This window comes from Empidonax traillii, unplaced genomic scaffold (genome assembly GCF_003031625.1).
Source record: "Empidonax traillii isolate 1590-97213 ecotype Southwest subspecies unplaced genomic scaffold, ASM303162v1 scaffold517:size446157, whole genome shotgun sequence".
Taxonomy (NCBI): Eukaryota; Metazoa; Chordata; class Aves; order Passeriformes; family Tyrannidae; genus Empidonax; species Empidonax traillii.
In genome coordinates, this window is record NW_020955710.1 from 131679 (window position 1) to 153335 (window position 21657).

Consider the following 21657-nt stretch of genomic DNA (forward strand, 5'->3'; position numbering starts at 1 on the left):
TGCTTTCAGGTGCTCTCATCAGAGATGGAGAGTTAATGCAGCCACCTCCAGATAAGGCTCCCTTTGCAGAAATAACTGCCCTTGCCAACCTGGCTTCCACCCGCCTTTGCTGAGGAGGATCCCTTCCCAGGCCCAGCACCTGCACTCTCCTGTGGCCATGGAGAGCAGGCGGGAGCCGGACAAGGGGTCACAGTGCTCAGTTGGTGCCCTGTGCCCCTCACAGGCACAGCCGTGTGGACCCATCCCCTGGCAGCAGGCGGGGCAGGGCAGGATGGGCGCGGCTCCGGCTGGCACGGCCTCGGCACGCAGCTCCCGCACGGCACAGCCCAGCACCGGCACCCCCGGGGGGCAGGAGGTGCCAAGCCCACAGCGCTGGGTGGGACACAGCCAGCCCCCGCCGCTGCCACGGGCGGGACAGGAGCGGGACAGGAGCCAGCCCGGGGCAGGAACACGGGGCCGAGGCACCCCCAGCCCCACCAGCTGCGGCAGCTGGCACAAAAATGACAATAATAATAATGAATTATTAAAATAAAGTTAAATAATATATAACTAGTTTATACTTACTGTGGGATCACAGACTGGTTGGGTGGGAAGGGACCTTCAAGGGGCCCATCGCTGCTATCTCATGTAGCTGTATATACATATCACTGTATAAACTGCAACATTTACTAAACAAACTATAACGTGTGCCTGTATACTTACATTCTAAATAACAGAATACTGCATAAGAAAATTGTGTCATTCACATCACCAACCTATAAATTCTATATATAACATTACATAAAGAGCGTGTAACATAATACACAATACAATATTTTGCACATATATAATGTGCATCACGGAATATTCAATGCACTGTGTACATACAATAAATAATACTATTTTAGGTCATGTCTGACATGTATGTACAGTGCACATGCCAGGTGTGCATATGTGTGTGCACTGTGCAGTGACTCTGTCCTCCACAGCACACACACCCTGGCTGCAAAGCTGAGCAAACATTCTGTAAGGCAGCGGGGCTTCAGTACATCAGTATTGGCAATGTATCAGTAATCATCTATAATGCATACATGATATTATATGCTGGACATAATGTTTTCTAATATGTATTGTCTGATAGACAACATAAACCAGATATTATATATTAGTATACATTGTATAATATAATATGCATTGATATAATGTGTATAATATACACTGGACTACATTTTCTGAAGTATACCTTTCTTAGATTATAGGATATACTGCTATAAAAGGAATTTTATATTTATATGTTTATATTTATATGTTTATATTTACTTCATCACAGAATCTCTGATTCTGAAGGGACCTTAAAGCCCATCTTGTTCCAATCCCTTGCCATGGGCAGGATACCTTCTGCTAGATGTGGTTGCTCCAAGCCCCGTCCAACCTGGCCTGGAACACTTCCATGGATGGGGCAAATGTAAAATATAATGTATCATATGTAATAAATTCTGAATTTCTTCGATGTGCATATAGCACAAACCTCCCAGGTGAGCCCCCCCTGCTGTACAGCATTTTCCTCACATTTGTCTTTGCACTGGTGTTGCAATAAAGGTAATTTAGTATGAAAAACTGTAAAATGAGATAATAAACCACCGTGGTCCCATACTCTGAGGAAGCAGAACCTGTTCTGATCTGCAGCCAAGCCGTGCTCCTCCTCTCCCCCAGCCCTGGCCAGCACTCGCTGCAGCACTGGCAGAGCCTTTGCTCTGCTTTAAATCCTGCCTGTCCATCAGCTTCCCCGGTCCCTAAAGGAGACCGGCAAGCCCTCGGTCAGGCCGTGGGCTGGTGCAGGAGCTGGGCAGGAATGGGCTGGGCTGTATGGACCGTCACCTCGGAGCTGCAAGGGAGCTTTATTAGTGCCAAAAAGAGCCATTTTTTTCCTAAGAGGAACAGGAGATTTACCCGGCCCTGGCTGTTGGGAATATCGTCCCAGTTACCGTGTCAGGGCGTGTTCCGAGGAGGGGTCGCAGCTCCCCACACCAGCACCGCCGATGCCCCGTGCCCAGCTCTGCCCGGCTTCGGTCCCTCAGTGCCTGCACGGAGGAGAAGGGCACAGTCAGAGCAGCCGGCTGTGCCCCGGCCCTGCAGCCCAGCACTTGGATTCACAGACGGTTTGAAAGGACCAAGCCTGGAGGTGCCCGGTGCTGGCATCGCAGGACAGCCTGGCACGTCCCTCTCTCTGATTAAGGTATCAAATGTTGCCAGAGCCAGACCTTTGTTATGTGGATTGTAAACTGAATTTAATTAAGACCATTAAAGCCCTGATGAAGCTTTTTATCTGCATGGAAGGATGTGAGGTGTTTAAATGCAATATGCAGGACACAGCAACACGCCCGTGCCTTTCACCCAATGTACCTGCCCAGGTACCTCAGGAAGCTCCTGTCCCATCCAGCCCAAAGCACCCACACCCCACAGCACCCCATGGCACCTCGAGGCACCGCATGCCCCGCAGCAGATGGGCAGAAACACCTGTGACTCCATGAGCCATTTCCCAGCTCATTAACAGCGACGCATGTTTTTAACACATTTATGTGAGGAAGAAGTTTGAAGCCCAAGGCAAAAGCCCATCCCTGTCCTGTCTCTGGGCTCGCCCCAACCCCATGGACACCTCCCAACTTCCTACCCAAGAAACAGACCGGGAGGTGCTGGGCAGGAGCCCTCAAAACCTTGGGCTGTGCCCAGCTATGTTCCCCAGGCAGTCCATCCAGCAAGGCAGCTGATGGATGCCCCACTGCACTGATGGCTGCGAGGGACTGTAGTGTTGGTACCAAAAATTGCTAAAAACCTACAGTAGACAAGCAACCTAGAGAGGCTCCTCCCCTGCAGGTGAGAGAAGCTCACCCCAGCTTCTCACCAGCTCCATGCCCATGGGGCAGGGATGGAGTCCATGCTGCATTTCTCAGGACCCTGCAGGTTTCTGTAATTGATCTCCCTGGCTCCTTTCTGTGTGCTCGCAGTTTGTTCCAGACCAGCATTTGGCTCCTGGTGTGCTCGGAGAGGAGGAAGGCTCTGGTGGTTTGTGCACCGGCCAAAGCCCTCTGTCCATGTGCCCAGAGTAAGCAACCCACGCAGCAGCTGCCTCCACCACGTCACGTCTGGGGCAAGATGAGTGTTTTCCGTGGTGCCCAAACCTGTTCCTGTTGAAGGCACCGAGAGCCATCAGCAATTGATTTGTTAGCTGACAGCAGGAGGCTTTGTTTGCTCAGCGCTGGCTGCCCATGCTGCCGGATGGCGAGGACATGGCACCCACCAGCCACACCTGCATTCCCAGGAGCTGCTGTGAGCAGCGCTGGGTGAGCCCCGGGTTCTGCCACGGCACCAGCCTCCTGGCAGAGCCACTGAGCTACAGGTGGGCTTGGGGGCTCACAGCACAGAGGAGGAGGCAGAGCTGAGCCCGCCAGAGGTCCAGTGCGGGCCTGGACAGTGGGACAGCACAAGGGAGGAGCTGGTGAGGGGTAGGGACAGATCCCTCCCCAAAATACTGCCCAAAGGGGGCTCGTGTGAGCAGGTGGCCTTGTGAGCTGCTGTGGTGGTGCGATGCCCTTCACTATCAGAGTGGCAAGAGACGCAAAATGGTGATGCCGATGGCTCCCTGTAAAACCCCCGGGGCAGTCGGTGCTCACCCTCACAAGGACCCTCTCCAAAAACCCCCCTGGGCAGTCGGTGCTCACCCTCACAAGGACCCTCTCCAAAAACCCCCCGGGCAGTCGGTGCTCACCCTCACAAAGGCCCAGCAGTGCAGGCAGGGGAGAAGGACCACAGAGACAAAGGCTCAGGAGCTCTGCCCAGGCTGCTGCAGCCCAGTGAGCCAAAAGCAAATTCCACAGTTTTTACAGGATGACTGTGAACAGAGCCATTTCCAAAGTACTCCGCTGTCACCTCTCCTTACGCCTCCCTAACACAGGGATCTCCTCTGATCACACTTTCCACTGCAATCTTCAGCAGAAAATAACAATATATCGTTGGTGCCAATGGCTACCAAGACAGTTCTACAAACCTGGGGAATTCTTCTGGCCCCAACAATTTTTAACTGATTCCTACAGGGATAGACATGGATTACTTGACTATTAGGAAATGGACACCGGTATGAAGCTGTTGTTTTGTAGCCTGCTGGTGCCACAGGCTTCAAGCATGGATTTCATCAGGAGCACTGCTGTGATGGCATGGATGGAGCTCTGGGGTGAGGATGCACTGGGCATTGCCCTAGAAACAGTGTCCAGTGGCCCGAGAGGATGGCCACGTGTGTTGGCAAAGTCCCCTTGGGGACCGGAGAGCCCAGCCCATGGACAGCTGCGACACCGTCTGCGACAGCCCAGGCTCTGGGGCTTTCCAAGGCCAGGGAAGCCAGGAAAAGCAAAAGCACACCTCTTGCCAGGCATGTTTTGCTGCCTGTGTCTCTCAGGCCATGGTCTTTTCCAGTATATCGACTCGCAGCTAAAACCACAGCTTTGCCGAGATCTGAAATCAGCCCTGGCATAACCAAGCTGGTTTCCTAGGAATCAAGACAGCAGGAGTGTACCTGCACTGTTGCTTTTTAGCCTGACTGAGCAAGAAAAAAATATCTTTCTCTAGGAATACTTTCTTTCTCTACGAGCTTTGCTATATCAAAAAATACCCAGACAATTCCTGGGAAATTTCCCTACGGGAAGCTCCTTTCCCACAGTGAATCAGCCACGTCTCAGGCAGGAGCCTTTAGGTGAGAGAAGATGGCAGGAACAGGTTGGAAAACTCTTCCCATGAGCCAAAGCCTCAAAGGTGTTACCACCCCAGAGACGGAGCAGCCCCAAGGCCCATGCTGAGCCCTTAACACACCAGTCTGGGAGCAGGGATTTGCTCGGGGCTGCCGAGCAGATCCACATGCCGTGGAGTTGGCTCCATGGCTTCTCCTGCTGGCAAAGGGGGAGATGGTACAGGTGCACTGCAACAGCTGTGAGAGGGTTTCACAGACACAGCACACACCTTCCCCACTTACACTGATACTACATCACTTTTCACTAAAAAACTTACAAAACTACTTTTTGACCAAAGCCCTGTGATTCCCACATACAGACACAAGCCCTGAAGAGCTACCTATATATACATGGTTGTTGAAGGATGCTGCAGAAGTCCCACAGCAGGGCCGAGGGACCAGGCAGGAGCAGGCTCCAGCCCTGCCAGGAGGCACACAAACACCTGGCATTCCGTGTGCCAGACTCCACAGCTCACAGCCAAAGCAGGATGCCGCCGCTCCACCGAGCCCCTGAACCCCACACCTCAGCGCCGAGCACGCGGGGCAGCCACCCAGCAAACAGCACGGCCCTCCCAGGCAAGGATATCTCCAAGTTCTCCACTCACAGGTGCTGCCCCACCTCAAGTTCTCCCTAGAACACCTTCCAGGGAAGGTCCCTGGCAGCTCCTCCCTGGCTGTCCCCGCAGCAGGGCACAGGGCAGGCTGTGCCCGGTGCCAGCTGTGACAGGGGCAGGGCCAGGGCTCCAGCCCACAGCCAGGGGACCCCTGGCTGAGCATGGCAGCCTTCCCCTGCACTGGCCACACTGCACCCTGCTCTCCTCCTCCCAGTAATTCCTTTTTAATTAATCTCATCAAACACTACGGAGCAGGCTGGTGCCTACGGAGGCTCCCTGCCAGCTGCACTGCGGAGACGGGTCCCAGCCCCCCCGAGCCCCCAGGGCCAGCCCGGCAGGGACGAGCACGAGGGGTGGGGGCACGCTTGAATTTGAAAATATTTTATTTGAATAGTAAATAATTATACAGTTGAAACAGTTCTATCGAAGCACTCTATAAATAGCTAACAGTTAAGAAAATAATGTGTGTAGAAAAAGAGATTGCATCTAAAAGTAAGAGCTGTTGGTTGCACGGGATAAAATGGTTAAGATCATGTGTTATTCTAGGTATAAAAGTTAAAACCTTTTTAGCAGATCCCTTTAGAAAAAAAGATCTTCTAAAACGCACAGTGAAATGGCAGGCGGGGAGACAAAAAAAGCACATTAGAATATCTGCAATCAAATAATATCAATCTTCATAATTAATATAAATAAATAACGAATAAATAACATAATTACTCAAACCAACATATACAGATAGTCAACTCATGAGCTACCTTAGTAAGGGCAAAACAAACAGAAACATAAAGTTGGCATGTCACAGTTAAGGCAGTTTCTACAGCATTTTCTGGAGACCATCAACAGCAGAGTCAAGGCATTTGTGGCTACACTAAAGGACATGCTCGATTCTCTCGAGCAGTTTGATCTGTTCACATCGATAAAAAACGGAGTGAAGGAACAACAAAAAAAGAATTAAAAAAAAAAAAAAAAGAAAAAAAAAAAAAAAAAAAAAAAAAAAAAAAAAAAAAAAAAAAAAAAAAAAAAAAAAAGGGAAAAAAAAAAAAAAAAAGAAAAAAAAAGAAAGGAGAGACCCCGGGAAGGTAAGTGTAAAGCCAGATTCCAGCAGGTCGCAAGCCGTATTAAAGCTAATCGTGTGGCGGCCCCGGGGGAGCGGCGCGGGGCCGGCGGGGAAGGCACGGGCGGCTCAGCAGGCGGGACGCAACGGCACCTGGAGCAGGATGACCTGCCGGTTCTCCGAAGGGTGGCACTTGTTGATGTGCCGGGTGAGGCCGGGCGAGCTGTAGAAGGTGGCCGGGCAGTACTTGCAGGGGAAGACCTGGGCGGCGTGGAGGAGGCGCAGGTGCCGCTCCTGGCTGCTCTTGCTGGGGAAGGTCTCCCCGCAGACGGGGCAGAGGCGGCACTCGGCGGCGGGCGGCTCCTCGGCGGCGGGCTCCGGGGCGGGCGCGGGGGCCGGGGCGGTGTGCCCCAGCAGGTGCTTGCGCAGGTAAGCTTGCCGGCGAAAGCGCTTGGCGCAGCGGGGGCACTCGAAGAGCCCCTCCTCGGAGCCAGCCTCCGAGGCTCCGCCGGGGCTCGGCGTGTCCCGCTCACTGCCGCTGCCGCCGCTCGCCTCTTTCGGCGGCTCCTCCGCCGGGCTCGGGGCCGCGGCCGGTGCCCGGCCCGACTCGGGGCCACCCTTGGCGGCGGGCGGGCGCGGCTTGTGCCAGCGGCGGTGGGAGGCGAGGTTGGCGGGGCAGGAGAAGACCTTATCGCACTCGGGGCAGCGGTACTCCACCCGGACGATGCGGGAGCAGCGGTGCTGCGCCAGCGCGAAGGGGTCCCCGTACTCCTCCTTGCAGAGCTGGCAGATGAACTCGCCCAGCGGGCGGGCGCAGCCGCCCCGCGCCTTGGCCGGCGCCTCCACCGGGCCCTCCTTGATGCGCAGCCCCAGCACGGGCGAGGTGGTCACCTCGTCCTCGAAGGTCAGCTTGCGGATCGCCTTCGTCTTCTTGCCCGACGGAGCCTTGTGCCGCCCGGGCTCGGCCGCGCCCGGCGGGCGCTTGTTGGGCGGCGGGCGGCCAGAGACGGGCGGCGCGGCCGGGGCGGGCGGCGCGGGGGCTCCGCCGGGGCCGGAGTGGGCGGCGGGCGGCTCGACGTGGCCGGCGGCGGCCCAGAGCTTGAGCTCGGCCGGGGCGAAGAGGAGCGGGTCCATGGTGCCGGGAACGGCCGGGGCGGGGAAGGACTCGGCCGAGACGGGCGAGCCCAAGCTGAAGCCGCGCTCCAGGTACTTGTCCCTGCTGACGGGCCGCGTGGGGCTGTACAGCGCCTGCACGGCGGCATCGGGCGTCCCGAAGGGCACGGGCGGCGGCGAGTCCCGCGGCGGGGGCGGCGGCGCGGCGGGGCAGGCGGGCGGCGGGGCGGCGCCGGGGGGGAGCGGCGGGCCGGCGGCGGCCTCGCGGCAGCAGCGCGCCCGGTAGGACACGGGGGTGGGCCGCCGGCTGCGCTTCACCAGGAAGCCCCTGGGCATCTTGGCGCCGGCTCCGGGCCGGCGGTGGCCGCGGCGGAGACTCCTCGCTCTGCCCGCGGCGCGGCCGCCGCCGCCTTTAAGCGGGTCGGGGCCATTGTTCGGGCCGGCGGCGGCGGCACCGGCCAATCAGCGGCGGCGGCGGCGGCGCGGCCGCACCTGAGCCCGGCCCGGCACACGCCCGGCCCCGCCCCCGCCCGCCCCGCGCCGCCCGCCCGGCACGCGCGGCCTTTGTGTGCCGCCCCCCGCGCCGGCTCCGCCACCGCCACCGCCACCGCCACCGCCACCGGCACCGGCAGCGCTCCCGCCGCCTGCCAGCTGGGAACGGCACACAGCGCCGGCAGCGCCCACTGCTCGCGGGGGCGGCCGGCACCGCGGTACGGGGAGCTCGGCGCAGGAGGCGGCGAAAGCGGCGCTTGTGGCGGCGGTGGCACAAGGGGGAGCGGGACTGCCCGCCGGGGGTGCTGCCTATCTGGGGTCCTGCCCGTCTGGGCAGCAGGTGCCCAACGACGGGTCTAAGCGAGCGGGAGGAATCACGAATGGGTCGTCGGTGCCGGGTCGAGTTCGGCAGCTCCGAGAGCGGAATAAGCCCGAGCTGCTGCGGGGCCGGGGCGGGAGCGCCGCAGTCCCGGCCCGGCGGTACCCGAACCTGTTACCCGAGACCTGCGGTCCCCGCCGCGCGTTGGGTACGAAGCGCAGCGGGGGACGTGCGGCGGGTCTCCTCTCCAGCCGCTCCCGCATGCCAAAGTCGGTGTCGAAGCAAACACGCCCGGAGCCCCCGAGGATGCGCCTGGGGCCGCGAAGTGGCGGTCCCGCGGGCCCGGCCTCGGCAGGTGCAGCCGCCGCGGGGCGACCCCCGGGCCGCGGCCTCGCTGCCGTGGCCCTTTGTCCGCGGCCGCGCGGGGTACGCGCGGGGGGCCGGCGCTGCCCCGCAGGTGGCAGGGCCGGGGGCCGCTGAGCCGCGGCGGGGCCGGGGGCGCGTGCGGGCGGCGCCCCCCCCGCCGGGCCCTTTGTGGGGGGCGCGGGGCACGCGGGCGGCACGCGAGCGAGCGGGGCCCCCCCGCGCGCGCCTTTGTGCGCTGCATTAGCATAAAGCTGCGCGACCTTCCCGGCACAAAGCGAGGGGGCGGGGGGCGCCGGGGGCCGCCGCTCCCCCGGACACCCCCCCTGCGGGCCGGGCCAGGCGGCGGGGGGGTCGTGAGGCCGCCCCTCCCGCCCGGTGGGACAGGCGTGCGGCGGGGCGGGGCGGGCGGGCGGCCCGCGGAGCATTAGCATACAGCTGCGGGCCCGCGGGCACGCGCCGCCGCCCCCCCGCCGCGCCGGCACACCGAGAACCCCCTCACCGACAGGGCTGCACGCTCAGAACCCCCTCACCGACAGGGCTGCACGCTCAGAACCCCCTCACCGACAGGGCTGCACACTCAGAACCCCCTCACCGACAGGGCTGCACACTCAGAACCCCCTCACCGACAGGGCTGCACACTCAGAACCCCCTCGCCACGGGGGCTGCGCACCAAGAACCCCATCGCCACGGGGGCTGCGCACCCAGAGCCCCTCACTGACGGGGCTGCACACCCAGAGCCCCCATCACCACTTGGGCTGCGAACCCAGAGCCCCTCACTGACGGGGCTGCACACCCAGAGCCCCCATCACCACTGGGGCTGCGCACCCAGAGCCCCTTCACCGATGGGGCTGCACACCCAGAGCCCCTCACTGACGGGGCTGCACACCCAGAGCCCCTCACTGACGGGGCTGCACACCCAGAGCCCCTCACTGACGGGGCTGCACACCGAGTGCCGTGCCCCACACACCTCGGCGCTACACACCGCCCCCCGTTCCCCCACCATTCCTCACCTGCCGCAGGCTGGGTCCGCAGGGGTCCGTAGGTGTCGGTCGGGGCGTACATGGGCAGGTGGGCGCGGTGGCGGCGCAGGAAGCGCAGGATGGGCTCCAGCAGGGCGGGCGGGCCGGGGCTGTGCTCAGCGGTGGGGGGCTGCCCTGGCACCTGCAACACAGAGCCATCAGAGGCTGAACTGGGCTCGGGGCACGCACTGGTGATGCGGAACGTGGGGTTTTGACCGAAAATGGCCCAAAAACGTGTCAGGGCCAGGACACAGCAGGCAGCGAGCACAGAGTGGGGCTCACACAGGTGGCACCGAGCGCACCCTGGGACAGGTGGTGCTGGACTGTTTGTTCATCCCTCCCTCCCTCCCAAGTGACACAATGCAGATGCAAGGGTTGTGTGAAACCGAACCTGAGTGCAGTCCCCCGGCTGTCGTGGACACAGGCTGTCCAAGGGGTTTAGCCAAAGGAATTCCCTACCCCATGCCCAATTTACTGTGGCTTTTAACCCAGTCCGCAGCCCCAGCTGCAGCCAGAGAAGCAGGACATTATTCCTGACGGAGGATAAGTGCCTGTTCCGGAAGGTCTGGCGCGGCACGTGTGCCCTCGGCGTGCGGCAGCATCCAACAGCTGATGGAGGTGCAGACCCCGGCCCTGCCATCTGCCTGTTTGCATCGCCGAGCCGCGCGGCGGCACAAACACATGGCTGTGATCCCCCAGGGGTAAACACGCCCTGCGCCAGAGGCCCCGCGAGAGCCCCGGCGGCGAGGGCAGCCTTGGTGACAGTGTCTACACAGGCTCAAGGCACCGGCTCTGGCCCTGCCTGGCTTTTCTAGGCAGTTATTGCTTCTACCAGCAAACCTTTCTGTAAATGTTACCCCTATTGCATGACACTGATTTCCAGTTTCTCTGGACACTGTAACCATAAATGTCTTGAGTCCTGTTCACTTAAATTCACAGTTCTTAAACATCCTTCAAAGGAGTGTTTTTCTCTCATTTTTACATTTCATCATTAATTTTTCTGCATGCTTAAGTGAGCTGGAATATGAGCAACAGGAAGCAAGGACAGTCCTTTACTCCATATAGAAATACAGACAGTCCCAAGGCATTTAAGAGAGATTCCATAAGCACAGGGTACCTAATCTGTATCTGGCAATGTGCCCAGAAAGAACACCCAATGAAAACACATAAATGTGATATTTAGTAAATACAGTTAAAATCACCGCAAAAAAGAATCCAAATAAAAATCCAACCCCCCTAATTTGCATTCAGATGCAGATACATCACCTACTTTAATGTGAGCAATCCTGACTCACAGAGCTGCTTCCAGTCTGTGCAGGGAGACTGCGTGTGTCAGGACTGCTACCATAAGGACACAGTAAGGCAAGTGAATCCTTAATTTGTAGGGCACCAATTCCCCTCTCTCTGAAGTTGTTCACACTTAGAGCATGCGAAATGCAACTGAATGATGGCAAAAAACCCACATCAGGCCCCCCATTCTGAATCTCATTTTCTTTTATAGATGTCTTTCAAGAGAATCTAAATTAAATCACACCAAGGCACTTTCTGGGTCAGGACAACAGGAAGCGAATTGTTTGGAGCCGTTCTGGGAGCATGCGTGTGGCTGCAGCCGGGACACGGCAGCACGGGCACGGCGCTTTGGGTGGGCCACAGGCTCCACAACTTCCCTTCCTCCTGCCACCCTGCCTCCATCAACACTCAGTTCTGTTCGTTTTCTGCACGGTTAAAAACTGTGAGCACGTACTTAAAACTCACGGCTGCCGCCCGGAACTGTGGGGGGTTAAGCAAAGGCAAAAGCAGCGTGAGCAGGAGGAGGGTAGGCTGGTCCCAGGTAGTGAGGGGGAAACATAGAGATCAGAACTCAAATTCAGTTTGGGATCAGCCAGAAGTTCCTCAGAGGGTGGGGGAGGCAGCTCCGGGGGCTGTTGGACACCTGCCATTAACAGCCACAGAGTGCAGGGGCTTTGCAGTTTGGGCAGGCAAAGTTACAGGCTGCTTAGGCTTTGTGCCTCTGTCTGTGGTGCTAATGCCAAAGCTATAAACAGCATTAGCAAACACTTCAATTTCACCCTTATTCAGGAGATCCACACACCACTGAAAAAGCCAGTTGCTTTCACTCTTTGGGCTACAATGAAAAACCTACCCACGGGCTCAGCTGAAGCAGATGTAGGATGGGCTGTAGCGAGTTCCTGTTAGGGAACACTACTAAACCCAAGGGGATAGCTACACAAGCCAGCCTCCACATTCCACTGTGTAGTTACACTAAATCGCAGATATAATGCAAAAATGCTGTGAAGGGAAACAAAGCAACTTCCAAGTTCTACTGGCAGATTTGAGAATATGCCCAAACAACAAAACTGAATAATATGTGCTGTAGTCAGTGACCTGCCCCCCCCCCCCCCATGAGGTACACAGTCTGCTCAGGCTTCCCCGAGGAGAGAGCTAAACAGAAACATTAGGCTTCAGGAGAAAGATGGGAGAAGAAACCGAAGTGAACAACACTAACAGATTACCTAAATAATAAAATGCACTCGGCGGTCGTTCTTCTTACCTGTTCTGAGATCAGGATTTGGCGCAGTTCCTTCTGGAGATCAATAAACCGATCGTGATAGATGGCCATGGACCAAGGTTCCCTGAAGTAGCTGGGTAAAAAAGAAGAAATTTAGTTATCTTGTAAACCTCTCATTAACCACTAATAAAGTATTTACCTGCTTTTTTGCCTTTATAAATTACAGTTCTGGACCCATCATGATCGTTTGTTCATAAAACGCCTCCTGTAACAGCATGGTCAATCAATTCTTTTAATGGATGTTCCTGATGTACAGCCAGCTTCAGTAATTACATTTAAAGTGGCTTAATTCAGAGCTGTGGCAAGACCCAGTGAAGAATCCTGATTTTATCAGAATTTAAAAGCCTGAAGACCTGTAAAGAACGGTGTCTCCATTATCTGTCCTCATTTGAGAAAAGCAGATTGCAGGATTAACTGAACTGCTGCATAAACAAATTAAATTTGTGTAGACAATGACACAAATGTTGTTCATCATTAAGGTTTCTGGATTAATAAAAGCCAGAAAAACAGGCCACCACAGCGCTGCAATATGTTCTTTGTGCTATTCTGATGAAGCTAAACTGAACTGATTCTAGGAGCAAGCTCTTGTAACTTTTTCTTTCAGTGACAGCATTTACAAGAGCATTCTTCCATGAAAAAGGAGGAAAAGGATGGAGAGGACATGGCTCCATGTAGAACCTCATGGCCGTAAATATAACCAGAGGCAGCCAGACTACAAAGCTGTGATTTATTTCTCTTTATAATGAACGATAATTTTTACAGCTCGGGCGAGATGCGCGTGTGTAATTCTTGTTAATGCTCGCTGCAGTCAGGAGGTGCCCCACGCTCATCCCTGTAATGACCAAGCAGATGTCACCAGGGTCACCCAGAAAATTGGGAGAGGGGGACATTTGCATGGCTGTGTCCAACACTTGTGCCTTTGGAATGGCAGCAGGAGCCTGGCACTGCCCCAGGAGCACACAAATGCTCTCCTGGTCCAGCTGTGGGGGCTCTAGAAGAACATCTGGATAAGGCAACTGAAACGGTGCTACCCGAGTTCAATAATTCTGCCTACAGAGATCTGATGTGCAGTTCCCTCTCTGTGGATTTTCTCTCCTCCACATCCAAGGGCAGGATTTCCCCCCCTGCTCTGAACTACCCCTCAGCTCTCCTGTGCCATTAAAAGCACTCTGCATGTCTGGCACAGCTCGGCTGGGTTTTCACGTGCTCGGCCCCTCTCTGGCCCTGCACCCCCTTCCTCTCAGTGTGCCAGGCTGGCTGGGGCTGCCCCTCGGAATCTGCACAGCCTCCAGCACAGCAGGGCTGTCTCCCAGAGGTGTTTTCACAGTATAAATATTTATGGACACTCTTCCAAACACAAATGCTGCCCAGCCCAGGAGTTACCACCACTCAGCTGCTGGCTCGTTCAGATATGCAGGTTAGAAAGGATGAGCTCAGCTTTAAGGATCTTTATTTCAGTAACTGCACACCTGAAATGTGTGCAGAGAGCTAGACAAGAACACAATATCCCTTAAATATCTAAAACCCCTTTAATTTCGGAAGAAAACCCCCACCCAACACAAGCCTTTAACTCACTGTTGATATCAGATAGCAAAGAGAAAGGGGAGTGTTATACAAGAATACATTAAGGTAATTAAAGACTATTTTTACTGATATGCCCTTTAAAAGCCGTGTTCCACTAGCCAAATGTTTTGTCTTCAAGCTGGCATCTTAATTTTAATTGGAACTCTGAGGAGGTGATTTCTCTTTCAACTGAGGCATACCTTCCAACTGCTCACCTGCCTCACTGAGGTGTTGCATTAAATGTTGTTTATCAATGTTTCAGGGGTGCTATGTATTCCTGGTACCATTACTAGTTCCATTCCTAACCATGAGTTTAACCATTCCTATCAATATTCATAGATTTGGAGCTCAAAACCTGAAATTCACGGCCATGTTTGGAATATTTAATGCAAATAAAATGTCCTTTTTTAGGGAACAGAGAATGCCTTGTTCATGTTTTCTAAACATGCTGCCAGAAGGAGCTCCCTGTCTCCCTTCATTTTCCTTAACCTGAAGAACTGTACCCTCCAAGGAGGATTTGGAGATTCACCTCACAAAAAAAAGGTGCTTTCTTTGCTGGCTCTGTGCTTTCATCTGTTTATCTTTTCAGTTCAAATCACCTTTCTCTGGGGGCACGTGGTGTTCTTGAGAGAGTAGCTCTACATATGGCTGCAAAAGGGAAGTTTAATAATGAAAACAGCCATTTGAATCCAAACCACCAAGTTTACTTTCATTCTGAATTTTATTACCACTTCAGCAGCAGTCCCTCAGGGCGAGCTGGGGAAGGCTTCGAAGTCTAATGCTCTTCAGTGTAGGAGATGGAGCTGGCAAGCTCCCACCAGGGGCTCAGAGGCTCCTCTGCTAGCATGAGAACAGCATCTGCCACATGTGTTTGCACCGTTTAGTCTTTCAGAACCTGCCAGAGCCATCAGGCTCAATACGTACAAGATGCCAACGCTGCCAGGAGCATAAGGGGGGTGCAAACTTGGTCACCTCCTAGCAGGGATCCCTGCTGGAAGCCTTTCTAGCAAGGGCAGCGTGGCAGGACGGCGTCTCTGACAGAGTGGGAGGGAACAGGCTCCTCCAGAAGACAACGAGCAACATCCTTCTCGTTGCTAAGGAGCTGCTCTTGCCTCTCACCGACAAACAATATTTAAAATCTGGTCTGCCTTATTGGGGAGGTGTAGCCTACATTAGATGAGAGGCAAGGAGGAAGGAAATATTCTGTGGTGTCCTGCAAAAAAACCACAGAATCCTTCCCCTTGCAAAAGATGTAAAGGAAACGAATAGAGCTGGGCACTGCTGGCAAGCAAAACTGGAGTGTGCGTGCACGTGGCTGTCCATCCAAGAGCTGCCTATAGTCACTCTCCCTTTCATTTGCAGGAACACACCACATTTGGAGAAGAAGCCTCTACTCCTGTGGAAGATGGTTCTATGTCCCAGCAGCAAGGACCCAACCCCGCCCTGCTGTCAGGATTGGTGGCACAGGATAGAGCACCAGCAGCAAGGTGTAAAGCCAGAAAGTCTTAAAAACTGAAGGAAAAACCTTCAGAGCAACACACTTGGTTTGTAAAGAAACAAAACAAAAAGCAAGGTATAAAGTTAAAAAAGATCAGTAATTGCAGTTATTTTTAAATAATTTACAACCTTGTGACAGGGAAGGCCTGGCAGAGGAGGAGGACCAGCTCTGGGAGAGAGCTGATCAGCTCTGGACTGACACCGACCCCTGAGCAGGGGCACACGCTGCTGCTTCTCCCTGCAGTGAGACCAGGATAAGGTGGCATTTTCCAAGACTCAAAGGGCAGGTGGCACCTTGTGGTAGTGCCTTTGAAAAACCCATCTGCAGACTGGCATGTCCATGATTACAGGTGTGGAGGATGCTGTGTCTCTGGCTGTTCTTCTGCTACTCAGATCATAGCAGTTATGGTGTAGGTGATTCCTACTGAACTCCTCTTTAAACTTTCTAAACTCTGTGCTTTTTAAAGCTGACATAGAAGCACTGCTGTCTGCACATTCTGTCCGAGCACTTTGTGGCTGACCCTGACATCAGGCTTACTGCATTTTCTCACATAGTAAATTTCACATGTAATGCATTATGGAAAACAATTAAAAGGAAATTAAACCTGACATACAAAATCATCAGATAGGCTGTGTGCAGCGGTATGATTGCTTTCCTGCAACTGTTTATGGATTCAGAGTTTAATCATTCATAAGGGTTTGCATAATTGCTAGGATGAATCAGCAAGGTTTGGCTGCAAATTAATGTGGTAGTGTCCAGCTACGAGCTTTTACTTACTAATTTGGCCGTGGGGTTTCTTAGTAACATGGCTTTTCATCGGCAAGTTAGCTGCTCCTTTAGAACTCCATTAATATCTGCTCTCCAGCCATTGGTATTGATTGGGTCTGTAAGTACAGCTGTACCAGGGCACCGTGGGGTTAGTGGTTAATTCGGGAGCGAGAAAGCCGTTAGTGCTTTGATATCCCTTCACGTGTTCTTCTTGCCAGTCCTGTCTCTCTCTTTCTAAAAAGCACATGCATTTCCCTCTAATTAGGCTGCAGAGTGTACAGAGCAGCACTAGTCCCTCTCAGCCATGCTCACTACCTGCCACAGTTCCTTTCCAGTCTTTTTCCTCCCTGCAGAAAAAACATCTCACCGTCTGCACGATGAGCAGAAGCCTAAGGTGGAATCCCTTAAATGTAATCCCAGTTTGCTAATGGGTGTGGGATCCAGCAGACTCCAGACAGCAGCAGGGCATTCTAATGTTTCTCTTAATGAACAAGCACTCCTCATTTTGGAGAGTCTGGGTTAAAACCAGCTTTTCTATGCAGCAAGCATTTCATGTTTAAATGATCATTGATTATCCAGTCCATAAGTAACAGGTTTATATCTTTACCTAGTCCTTTTAACAATAATGCCAAAAACATCAAATTATGTTCTTTTTCTTGGTTTATTTGTTATATTGTGAGATTTATTAGCATTGGGTCAATAAATAGTCAGTCCAATGTGGAGTTTCTGCTTACATTGAATGACACTGCTTAATAAATCACCTTCAGCCTAATGTAAACAGCATCGAGATGTGAGAATTGAACTTCAGGGGAAAAAGCTAAATGGCTACTTCAAAATAAGTGAATGCTGTTCATGAAGCTCCAAATATTTTTGAGCATTTGGCTTGTACAGCCAATATACAAAATGCAACACAAGAGTAAGAGCCACGGTTTGAGGAGAGCAGCTAAGGAAACATCCTGTGCTGTTATCCACATTTATAATTTCTGAGTGGATTTTCCAAAGCCTCTCAAGGAAAGGGAACCTAACCCTAAGCCTTCCCATATTCCTGCTCCGCGTTTGGCAGCTTCATGTCCTATGGCCTATCAGTACCTGTTGTTGTTGAAGCTGTGCCACTTTGTGTAGAGCATTCCTAATTTTCCTGGTTTTCTTCAGGCTTTCTCAGCCTCTTGGACAGCAACACCCCCCCTCCCCCAGCCTGAGAGCATACAGATCTGGATCACCACAGATCCATGCGTAGACTGCTTATTTCCTTTTTAAGTGAAAACTGAATCCTACCTGCATTCCAGCACTGGGAAAAACATTCCTTTATCACTACAATTCAGCAAAATCCCCTGGAGAGCAAACTCGGTGCACACGAACGGCAGGAAACAGGGGAAGGGGATGGCTGAGCAACACAGGCTTTCAGAGGGTACCTTTTAGGAAGTGACTGGCACCATGATAGCAACTCTGACAGGACCCTTCTTAACACCTTTCCTCCTGTGCCACCCTCACTGTTCTGCAGCGGGTGCTCCCTCACCTCAGCATCACCGTCACTGCCACATGGCTGAGATGCAACCATCATCTTCTGTAGGTCATAGCTGACAACAAGTTCATTCATACAGCATTACCAACTCCTAAGTAAAAGCCACTCACACCTCATTTGTGAAATAAGCTCTTTAAGTATTTTAGAAACCAGAGGGTCAGATTTTTATGCATTATGTAAGATTTGCTTTTCATTAATGCCAAATGAAGCCTATGTGAACCACTTCTACCTCATATTAAAGGCATGATGCCAGTGAGCATCCATTTGGTTGCCAAGTATCAGGAGACCCCTCTAATTATCTGTTTTGTACTTAAGATGCAGCAGAGGGAGATTCCACCGCTCTGTGGACACGTTCCATAACTTGGCAACTGCCTTGCAGCTGCCTTCATCTCAGGAGAGCACAAAAGGGCGTCACTGGCTGGTTACACTCCTCCTCTGTGAAGCAGTGTGGAGGACTGGTGACCAGTAACAAATCTATAAGCTTAAAAAGAAAAATGTTGGCATATCTAGGGGCTATGGTTTCCTCTCCCCCCCTGAAACTGGGCTGGGGTAGCAGTGGAGCCCTGAGCAATGTGTGTCCACTGCCCTGCTTCACCTCCTCCAGAGCCCAGCTACTGAGGGGAGGAGGCAGAGCAGTGACCCATCTTTCCTTTGCTTGTGGGTCAAGTCCTGCAGCTTTTGTTCCTGTTGAAGTCGTACCAAAATCAGTGGAACTTTTCTGCAGACAGAAGGAGATGTTATTTCTCTCATTACTGCCGTTAGCCCCGGCTCCGGGCACACGACCAGAAGGGGTGACTTTGTCAGGTTTGCTGGATCTCGAGGGCCTGTTGTCGATGCTAATTTGAGAATGGCACTGGCACATTCTGGTCAGGAAATCCGGTATCATGGGGTTAACTTTCAGCTCTTATACTGAACACAAATCAGTGAGGAAATTCACTGCTAGGTGCACTGTCTAATTATTTAAAAGATAATTTGCATGCTACACAGAAATAAATTAGCTCCCAGGTGACAGCTGTTCCACTGTGTCCATTCCTGGAATGAGATGCCATGCTGGGAAATCTAAATACAGACCAAAAGATTAAAACACTGCACTTTCTTGCCTCATAGGAAGGCCCTCCACAAAACTGAGGCATAAAGAAGGGAGGCATAAAGAATGGATGCTTCAAACCATCACATTTACAAGCTTAACTAACAAATCACAACATTTTCCCAGTCTACATTCTTTTCACTAAGGGCACTTCACATCTTGCTAGAAGATGTACTAATTTAAAAGCACTTTTTTCAAAGTCAAAGGGAAATTCAGTCCTAACCTCAGGGTTGCGCTCATGCGGGATCCTCACAGACCATGTGAACGATGCCCAAAGCAGTTGGGTTTTTTTTGATCACACACACAGAAATCAGAAAATGCATTTTCCTGCTCCTCACCAAAAGCCAACCGGGTACCACTTTTTATCCACATAAGAGTCTTAAGACAATCTTCATCTCACACGAGATGCCAAACTGTTTTTCAGTGTATCAGTTTTCTGATAAACAGCCTTGTCACAGCTCAGTTCTCACACTGGCTACTGTACATTGCACACACGTCCATGTACGTTGTATGGAGTACTGCAATGTGGGGTGCATAAGTATTGTAGATGGGATATATTATGAGAGTACATTATATTGCCAGCCTTATTCTGTTGCTCTACCCCCTCCTGAGAGCAGCCCAGGAATCTGCTGCTTTCAGGAGCAATTTGCTTCCTCCTCTCCCTGTCTCCTCTTCCTCTTCTCAGCTGTCCTTGCCCTCTGCCTTGGCTGCCTGCGAAGGGCTTCCCTTTGCTTTTCGGTCTCCCCCTTGCTACACGTGCTGGAGAATGCACCCTCCTCACAGGGTGGACATGTGCAACAGGAACACCACACCCAGGATGAGCAGAACACGTGTGTGAAAGCACCACGAGAACCACAGGAGCGAGGAGATTAAAGAGCAGCATATGTTCATTGCTGAGGAGCAACATATGGGATGTCATACACATGACCAAAGAGCAAGAAGAGAAGGAACAAACCTATCTAAAGATAAGGTATAAAGAAGACTAAAAATGACGAGAGGCAATAAAATAACCAGATAAGAAAAACCTGGCAACTGCAATTCAGGAATTTTGCCACAGGCTAATGAGAGGTGAGATAAAATAATGAGGCAAAAGGTCCCAGACAACATCCCTGTCTAAAGGCTGTAAAATACAAGTCCAAAATTAGTTCATCATCACTAATTAAGGAGAGCTCAAGAGATGTGATGAGGTCCTGATACGTGGTGTACCTTTGTGCAGCACACCAGTGATCCTGGCCAGACCACCAGTCTCGCAGGTCCCACTGCCTGTGACAGGGGGATGTGAGAGGACCCTGGTGAGCACAGAGCAGGTAAGACACTCCCAGTCTTACAGGAGCAAGTGACTCTGCAGTGAGTGTATAGGCTGCCATCAGGTAAAGCTGCTCCTCTCACTCTTACAGTGCTGCCTGGCCTGACATCCTATTAACAGATCATCACTGGGACCTTCACCTCTCCTGAGATTTTACAGTCTCTGTGGATGTTTAGAACTTGACCTTACTTTGTAATCCCCTGATCAGCTTGTGCCCTGTGTGGGGATCCTATCAGGATCATGAGTGCAAGGAAGGCTAACACATTCTTATTTCTCTGAAGGAGAAATAAGCTGCGTGTTCAGAAAGTTCACATCTCCTGTCTTCCAAACCTGCCAAATATTCTAAACACCTGCCAAATATTCTAAACAACAGTGGTAAAGACACTGAAATGCTCTTTCAGATGAAAGATGGTTAAGTACACCATTGCTCCTCCTCTAAACGAATCAGACACACAGTTCTTTCTGGGAAAAGTCTTTCAGGACTTGCATTACTACTGATAATTTTGATAAATAATGGAAAATGTTTTTAAATCTCTTCATCTACTTCTTGTTCCAAGGGAAAATATCCAGAAGACAAATGCTAATAAGATTGTGCCAGAGTGCAGATTTGCTGCATGAGGCAGAGTTCCTCTCACCTGTAAAGGTCTGTGATCTGCCCATTCCTCCAGCGATAGTACAGGTCGTTCAGCAGGCGCTCGTGCTGTCCGTACAAGCACAGGTAGTTGGAGACAGGAATGGGCTCCTTGGAAAAGCAGGTGATGCTGTCCACCATGTTGTACTTGCTGAAATGCATCCTGAAGTAGTTCCCATGTCCTGCCTCTCCAGTTATTATCTCTGTCCCCTGCAACAGAGAACACCAGAAAAGCTGTAGGGACAGAAGAAACACCAGAGCTGGCACGTGCACAGGGTCAGAGAGGGGCTCCCAGCCCACAGTTACCACTCCTTCAAACACACAGCCCTCTTTGTAAAGTCAACCATTCTTTGCACCGTGGATTATAAGGTACTTTGCTGTGGCTTGGACACAGAGTTTCCTGTGTAGTTTAGACCTACCCACCCAAATGTGCAGCACGGGCTGAATGCCACTGCAGACACTTGAGGGCATCTGGGCCCTCCAGCTGCACTGGCAGTGACACCAGATCCACAGGGCCCTGTGACCTCCTGGAGCAGCAGCTGGAGTCAGGAGGGATGCCGTGGGGCAGCCCAAACAACACTGCATGCCTCTGTTTGGGCAACTCAATTGAACTCTGTTCAGCCCCATTTATGACAGAGCACACACATGGCAGATCCTGCTTTACTGAGGATCCCGTCCTGAGGAATGAAGAACACATCAGCAGGCTTTTACTCTCTCGCCAGATTTATAACTACCCATCTGTATTTTTATACACATAAATATATGTATATGCAAACAGTGTAAGTGCAGAGTCCAAATTCGTGGGGTGTGGTAGAAGCTCCACGACTACAGGCAGGGGGTGACACTACCACATTAACCAGGTACAGGTGAACTCCAAAGCTGCAATTCAGATTTAACACATAGCAGTGAAGCATTTCTGGCTTTGTGTAACACGTTTCCCAGTAGTCAGAGGTGTGATGTGCTAGAACAGCTTTCCAGCA

At 52.6% G+C, this 21657-nt stretch overlaps 2 protein-coding genes across 3 annotated transcripts in view; both read right to left on the reverse strand.

Moving 5' to 3' along the window:
* Positions 1-1861: 1861 nt before the first annotated feature.
* CFAP61 (cilia and flagella associated protein 61) overlaps positions 1862-21657 on the reverse strand; it is an 86774-nt gene continuing 66978 nt past the window's right edge. For both annotated transcript variants that reach the window (XM_027896833.1, XM_027896834.1), the window contains 4 exons: positions 20682-20887; positions 12285-12375; positions 9725-9875; positions 1862-2060 (listed from right to left, as the gene is read on the reverse strand). In XM_027896833.1, the coding sequence (XP_027752634.1) occupies positions 1969-2060; positions 9725-9875; positions 12285-12375; positions 20682-20887 (540 nt within the window). In that variant the 3' untranslated portion in view covers positions 1862-1968. The remainder of the gene's footprint in view (positions 2061-9724; positions 9876-12284; positions 12376-20681; positions 20888-21657) is intronic.
* Positions 6373-7968, reverse strand: INSM1 (INSM transcriptional repressor 1). The gene is given in 2 exon segments (XM_027896835.1): positions 6373-7902; positions 7905-7968. Coding segments are annotated over 2 exon segments (1413 nt in total). The 3' UTR covers positions 6373-6553.